At 35.8% G+C, this 7,401-nt stretch overlaps 2 protein-coding genes across 2 annotated transcripts; both read left to right on the top strand.

The window, feature by feature from the left end:
• The first annotated feature begins 1,175 nt into the window (after nt 1-1,175).
• Nucleotides 1,176-2,187, top strand: LOC110915435. The gene has a single exon (XM_022160129.2). It carries the CDS (start codon nt 1,309-1,311, stop codon nt 1,912-1,914), a length of 606 nt encoding a protein of 201 aa, XP_022015821.1. The 5' UTR covers nt 1,176-1,308; the 3' UTR covers nt 1,915-2,187.
• A 2,799-nt stretch (nt 2,188-4,986) lies between these two features.
• On the top strand, nt 4,987-5,979 carry LOC110919629. The gene is made up of 2 exons (XM_022163895.1): nt 4,987-5,533; nt 5,600-5,979. The coding sequence occupies exons 1-2, from the start codon at nt 4,987-4,989 to the stop codon at nt 5,977-5,979; spliced, it is 927 nt and encodes a 308-aa protein (XP_022019587.1).
• Nucleotides 5,980-7,401: the final 1,422 nt, after the last annotated feature.

Here is a 7,401-nt window from a genome sequence, read left to right as displayed (position 1 = left end):
GGTGGGTACAATGGACACATTTAAGTACCAAGTCTTTCCTAGCCAGAACCTTCCTAGGATAAAATGCGTATATCCGGCTCGCGTATAATTCTACCGTATACAAACAGCCAACCGAATCAACCAAATCCTCGTTTCTGATGTGGAAGATCAGACTAAGCTGCAACCACAGAGCATACTACGAACCTTCAAAACCAAGACCTCCCCCAAAACCTGGAGCTCTGATACCACTTGTTGGGAAACAAGCGGTCTCAAAGAATCCCAACAACCCTCCCAAAGCTAACAATAGAGAAATATAACTGAACACAAGAATATACGTGGAAACTCCAAAACCGGAGAAAAACCACGGGCCTCCAGAGAGAAAGATCCACTATGCAACAAATTTTTACAATCACACAGACTAATCTCTCAAGCCACCCCCCGCCCAATTACAACCACACTTCTCCGAAGCGTTTAACCAAAACCTTCCTACACTCTAAGACAAGAGAACTAGAAAAGAAAGAAAGAACCAAACACTTCAAGTGTATTTTTGGTTGGGGCACTTTGAAACCAAAGCCTTGGACTCCTTTTATAAGCTTGTAGTCCTCCCAAGCTTTCATCCTTGCACCGATGTGGGATGGGCACATTTTTTATATAGCCAAAAATCTAACAAGGTTTAGACGGATAGATGTTGTTCCTCTTTTGTTTATGTTTGACAGTTCCTTGTATTGTTCTAGCAACTTGCTAGTTGTTTTTTTTTTTTTTTTAATGTGATCGTGGCTGTTCAATAAAAAAATTAGGGCTGGAGAAGAACAATTTTCAGTGTCAACTCAAGAAGATCAACTGAATCAAGGTTCGAAATTGCAAAACAGGACCACAAAACATCAACTTAAAAGTTAAAACATCAATTTCGCTAAAGTTAAGGAATCCTATAAACTGAACTTTATTGAGATATAAAGATTCTTAAAAAAATAAAAATAAATAAATAAATACAATTTGACCACCTCCAAGTGCGCATGATGTCGCAAGTATTACCACGAGTTTTGTCTTTTTCTTCCTATTTTTCACAACCTCGTAATTTAGTGTACGTGTGATTCAACATTATTAAAATGAAATCAGATTCAAATGCACTCCAAATTCAAATGAAATTCAATTCTTGTTTTCATGATTGAAAAGCTTATATATACACTTCATGATTCATTGAAGGGCTCTGTATGACAATATATATACCAATAATGATGAAATTTATATTGTAGTAGTTATTATCAATTGTTTCCTCACTTGGGTTGCCGGAAAATCAAGACTCTGGTGACCGGAGTTTGTTATTTCGGTATGGCGAAAGGCCGGAAACTGATCGCCAGCCGGAGTGAGGTTCTGTTGGGGAGCTACGGGTACGGTGGGAACACGATTCGAGACGAAGATGAAGGGGAAGAGCTAGGAGAAGACGATGTTTGGTCTCTGGTTGACGGTATGGTCAACCAGAGTGACCATGATTGGAGCTCACGTGCCAACGTGGAAAGTAACACGAGACGGGGTTATCGCAACCCCGTCCCGCGAGGTGATGGCACCATCGGCGGGTTATCATCCGCGCTTGCGGATGCGCCTAGCAAGATGGTGTCATCACCGAGGATTGTTCATCATTTTGTCACTGGAGACAGCTTTGCGTCTCCACGTGGACGACACGTGGCCACATCAGCACCGGTAAATGTGCCTGACTGGTCAAAGATCTACCGAGTTGACTCGGTTGAGTCGATGCATGACTCGGATGATGTAACGGACGGTCAAGATTTGGATATGGTCCCACCCCATGAGTATCTAGCCCGTAGCCGCGACTCGGCTGCCAATTCGGTTTTTGTCGGTTCGGGTCGAACCCTTAAGGGACGAGACCTGAGTCGAGTCCGGGACGCGGTTTGGAGCCACACCGGGTTCAATGGTTAGGCTAAAAAAGGCCAGATTCTGATCAAATTAGTTGTCCCAGTTGTTTGAGATCGAAAATTGTTTAGTACATGTGTAATTTGATTGATTTTTATTGGGCAATGACTCGGTCATGTTGAACTCGAACTCAGTGAGCCAACTCAGTAGCCATGGAGCTCAAGCATGGGTCCCACTAGGACACTATTTCATGTAGCTATTATATCTTGTTGTATTCTTATCTCTATTATTGTACCTAAGTTAATTCAAGCAAATTAGTTGAATAATTTTGTTCTTATATTATATGATACAAAACGTTTTTAGCAAAATAGTAAGAAAATTATAAAGAAATCTATACTATATAATAAAAGAAACCTGTTTTGGGACACTTGTCATTCTCTCATTTAATTGTATATAATTATTATTTAATTTAAATTATTAAATTTAATATGTTTCAAATATTTAAGAAATTACGGATAAAGTTCTATAAAATATTTTATTATTTGTTTCTAAAGTTTGTTATAAAATTACTTTTGCTACTAACCAGCACTAACGTTTGTTATAAGATTCTTACGGTTATTTATTTAAAACTTACTATGTATTAAACTTTACTTATATATTATAACTATTATAACTACCATTTAGACCACTAAAACATCTAACATGTGTCATGTATTTTATATATAACAGAGTCAACTGTCATTTTGGTCCGATTTGACTATTTTTGTCTCATTCAAACCTTTTAAATTTGTGTCCCTATGGTTTCACTTTTATTGTCATTTTGGTCCAAATATGAAATCAGTTGATATTTGTCTAATAAAATCCTATTATTTTGCCATTTTCCTCAGGGGCAAAATGGTTAATATGATTTTATTATAACACATTATTAATTAAACTAATTAATGTAAATATCCCTTTGACCCTTGACCTCATAAAGCTCAGATATTATCATCTTCCCCAAAAATCTTCTCCAAACCCTCCGTTCTACGATCATCTTCTCTGGACGATTACGAGGATTTTAGTTGCCCTGTTCGAAAAGAATGCTCCACTTTTGATCCTGATGTAAAATACGGTGAACAATAACTTGACCACAAAAATCATAACCGCAACACATATGTTTATGGTCCATTTACAAGACCACAAAATCCATTTCAAAAACGGTGGTTCAGACTCGAGCTTTAAAGTTTTACAAGATTTATACTCCTAAATGGATCAATCATGAACATGTAAGAATAACAAGTTAGTAATCCGGCTAATAAAAAAAATTCGAACCAGAAACTGATGAATTTGTTGCATTGATTCTGTTAGAGGACACATGTCGTAGTTCTATACATCCTCATAATTATTTTCCCGCTCATTTTTTCTCTAAATTAGTTGATAACTTGATATCTTTTATTATTATTTATAGATAATCTTTATATAACTTTTAATGAATAAATTTAATAAACGTCACATGCTCCTAATTTATATCACCCTTTATTATAAATCGTCTAAAAAATATGGTTTATAATTACAAAATCTTTATTACTAACTATTTACTTTTTTTTTATTCAACCCGTGTAATACACGGGGTTATAACCTAGTGTTTAAATACTAAAAAAAATTAATATTAGAAGACAAATTTGGAGGTCATTGTCTTGAATAGGGATGATGTCATTTCAAATATACATAAATACACACTCAAGCACTTTAATTAGTTGCAAAAAAGAGTCATCAAAAGCAAATTTACAACAATAAATGATAATTGAGTTCCACTATAAGAGTCATTAAAAACAAATTTACAACAATAAATGATAATTAAGTTCCACTATAAGCCAAAGTGAGGAATCCATTAAGGATTTTTGGTCATATATAAATTTGGAATAATGTATACCAATAGTTATGTATATGAAAAAGATTGTTATAACTTATACGGTGACAAATGGTCCAAATTTCCAAGATTAATGGAAAGAAAACAAACTTATTTGAGTCACGAGACAACAACTTTGGATAAAGAAGGCACCAAATATATAGAGACAGATTTGAAAGTTAAATATAAATTAAAATTGGTTATTATGATTTTAACTATTACTATAACTTTTAATAAATAAGTTAAACTTTAAAATTTAAATACAAACAATTATATATGTTCAAAAAATAAAACTGTAAAAAATAAGAAACAAAACTACACACAAAGATTCCAAAAGGCATAGTTGAATATCACTATGATATAGAAAATCGCCATCCTTTTAATATTACTTAAGGCATAGTTGAATATCACATATGATATAGAAAATCTCCATTCGTTTAATATTACTTTTATATACACTTATACGCCATCCGTTTAATATTACTTATATATACACTTATACATACACTTGTACATAAACATATGCGTACATACGCACGGATGCATGCATGTGTGTATACATATAACAAAGATCAAATACAATTTAAAGTTTTCGTAAGAAACATATAAGGTGTTTTGGATCACTAATCGTTTCAGTTGCAATGGTTAAGACTGAGAGTATGATAATATTACAATTAAAGGTAAGTTATGACTTAAGAGGAACAAACTTGATTTTTTTTCTTAAATCTTGTTTTTCAATTCAAATGACTTCAATTGATTTTAAATTCAAATGAATTTTGTATGTTTCAATAAATTTTAGAAAAAAATATATGATCATAACAAGAAATTTTATATATTTACTTTTATTGTGTCAAGGGTGTTTCTAAAAATGATATTAATTTAGAAGTGACGGAGAGTACAAGGTTTCAATATCGCCAAAAGATTCCCCTAAAAGTCAAAAGAAAAAATAAGAAGGATGTGAGAATTCAAGAAATAATTAACGATTTGTTCAATGAAAATGGTGGAGGATCGGTACCGGAAGACGGATTCAATTCTGATTGGGAAGAAGAGTCGCAGTCAGGCGAAACCCTTGTAGAAGACACCCAAAACACAGATGGATTACGGCCAGTTGAACAGCAGCTAGTGGGGGATTTAAACAACGAGATATTGCAGACTAAGGAGGTAGGAACAGCAGTATTCGTTAACTTGAATGGTAAAGAAGACTTGATCAGGAAGACGATTGTAGAGGAACAGGAGGAAATAGGTTCACAATGAATTTTGGTACTATTAATATCAAAGGGGCAGGAGGGGTAGGGAAATCAAAGGCCGTCAGAGGTCTGTTATCAAAATATGGCTTAAACTTTGTAGCAATTCAGGAAACTCAGTTCAGCGAATTACCAGAAAGAATAATAAAAAGGTTTTGGGATAACACAGTGATGGATTACATCAAAGTGAATGCAGATGGGAGATCAGGGGGGCTGCTATCGATGTGGAGTCCAGGGGTATTCACAAAGGAGTCTGAGGTATTATCTCAAAATTTTATTTTAGTCAAAGGAAAAGTAACAGGGGAACAAGAGGATATGATTGTGGTGAATGTATATGCGTCGACGGTACAAAGAAATAGAAGGCAAATGTGGAATGAATTACTATTACTGAAACAGTCAATTCATGGCAGGTGGATCCTCCTGGGTGACTTCAACGAGGTACGATTTCCTAAAGATAGATTTAACTCACAATTTGACGTGGGGGGGGGTGCACTATGTTTTAATAATTTCATCATGAGTGCGGGTCTACAAGAGTATAACATGGGGGAAGGAGGTATACATTTATGTCGGGTGATGGGGGGAAATCTAAGCTAAATTGATAGGGTACTTGTTTGTGAAGAATTCATAATGAGGTGGCCAGATGCGACTCTACTAGTGCTAAATAGAGATGTATCGGACCACTGTCCTCTAATACTAACAACATCGGTGAACAATTTCGGACCAATTCCGTTCCGTGTATTCCACACTTGGATGGAAGATCAGGGGTTTGACGAAGCGGTAAAAAGAGGTTTAAACAAAGGGTGTGATTCAATCTTTAAGGATGAGCGCTTGGGCAGAAAGTTTAAAGCAATAAAGGATGAATTAAAGAGCTGGAGAATCAGTGAAAAGGCGAAAGAGGAAGAAAAACTGGCTACCGCAAATGAGAACATACAAAAAATTGAGACAGAAGCAGAGACAAGAAGTCTGTCGGAGCAGGAAATAGAAATGTGGCAAGGGTAAGAGAACGGTAATGGAATGGCACAAAGCAAAAGCAAAGGATATGATTCAAAAATCAAGGATAAAATGGATTGCTTTGGGAGACGAAAACTCAACGTTTTTTCATACAATAGTAAACAACCACAAAATCAGGAATAGGGTGAATGGTTTATGGATAGAAGGGAGCTGGGTCACAGATGCAAACGTAATCAAAGATAAGTTTATGTTGGCATTTAAAGATAAATTTAAGGAACCAATACCTTATAGACCGAGAATTGGTATGGAAGGTTTTAAAAGATTGGCGGATCATGAAAGTTCTGAGTTAGTGGAGCACTTCAAAGAGGAGGAAATTAAGAAGGCAATATGGGAGTGTGGTGGTGACAAAGCACCAGGGCCTGATGGGATGACGTTCAAACTAATAAAAAGATACTGGGAGGAGTTGAAATTGACGATCATGGAGATGATGCAGCAATTCTATATTCACGGGTCGATTCATCATTCTTGTAGCTCATCCTTTATCTCACTTATCCCTAAGGTAAACAATCCGCTAGTATTTTCTGATTTTCGTCCTATTTCATTAATAGGAGTAGTCAATAAAATAATATCCAAAGTATTGGCAAACCGGGAGAAAAAAGTCTTAAATAGCACCATATCGAGTTCACAGTCGGCTTTCATATCGGGTAGGAATATAATAGATGGGCCCTTAATAACAAATGAGATTGTCGGTTGGGCGAAGAAGACGAAAAAGGAGATTGTTGTATTCAAGGCGGATATAGAGAAAGCCTATGATACGTTAAATTGGAAATTCCTTATTTCTATTTTAACGTATATGGGCTTCCCTTCGAAATTGAAGAATTGGGTAATGGGGATTTTATTTAGCGGGAGAGGATCGATCCTTGTAAATGGAGCACCAACCGGTGAATTCCAATACAAAAAAGGATTAAGACAAGGGGACCCCCTCTCCCCTTTCCTATTCATAATTGCAATGGAAGCACTACACGTTATGATGGTGAAGGCCGAAGCAACGGGAATATTCTCGGGGGTAAAGTTACCGAGGGAAGGAATAACAATGACTCATTTATTGTTCGCGGACGATTCAATTTTTATGGGTGAATGGGATGAAAACAACATAAAAAACCTAAGAAGGATATTAAGATGTTACTACTTAATATCCGGACTAAAAGTAAATCCGAAAAAAGCCAATTTTTCGGAGTAGGGGTTGAGGAGGAAGAGGTTATCTCAAAGGCGGCAAGCTTCGGGTTCAAGCCAGGTAAATTTCCATTTACTTATTTGGGGTTAAAAGTAGGGGCGGATATGAATCGGATTCAAGATTGGAAAGATGTCATAGATACATTTAATAGAAGGCTATCAAATTGGAAAGCAAAACTTTTATCTTTTGCTGGGCAGGCTGTCCTTGTGAAGTCAGTATTAGGAAGCCTACCAAAC

This window comes from Helianthus annuus, chromosome 16 (assembly GCF_002127325.2).
Source record: "Helianthus annuus cultivar XRQ/B chromosome 16, HanXRQr2.0-SUNRISE, whole genome shotgun sequence".
Classification (NCBI taxonomy): Eukaryota; Viridiplantae; Streptophyta; class Magnoliopsida; order Asterales; family Asteraceae; genus Helianthus; species Helianthus annuus.
Note: the sequence above shows the minus strand (reverse complement) of the source record. Positions and strands in the feature narration are given on the sequence as shown.

Excerpts from the sequence above, each read along its gene's own strand:
- LOC110915435 (XM_022160129.2), top strand. The coding sequence starts at position 1,309 with ATGGCGAAAGGCCGGAAACTGATCGCCAGCCGGAGTGAGGTTCTGTTG.
- LOC110919629 (XM_022163895.1), top strand. The coding sequence starts at position 4,987 with ATGAATTTTGGTACTATTAATATCAAAGGGGCAGGAGGGGTAGGGAAA. Across the intron at positions 5,534-5,599 it reads GTATAACATGGGGGAAGGAG|AATTCATAATGAGGTGGCCA; the intron begins GTATACATTTAT and ends TTGTTTGTGAAG.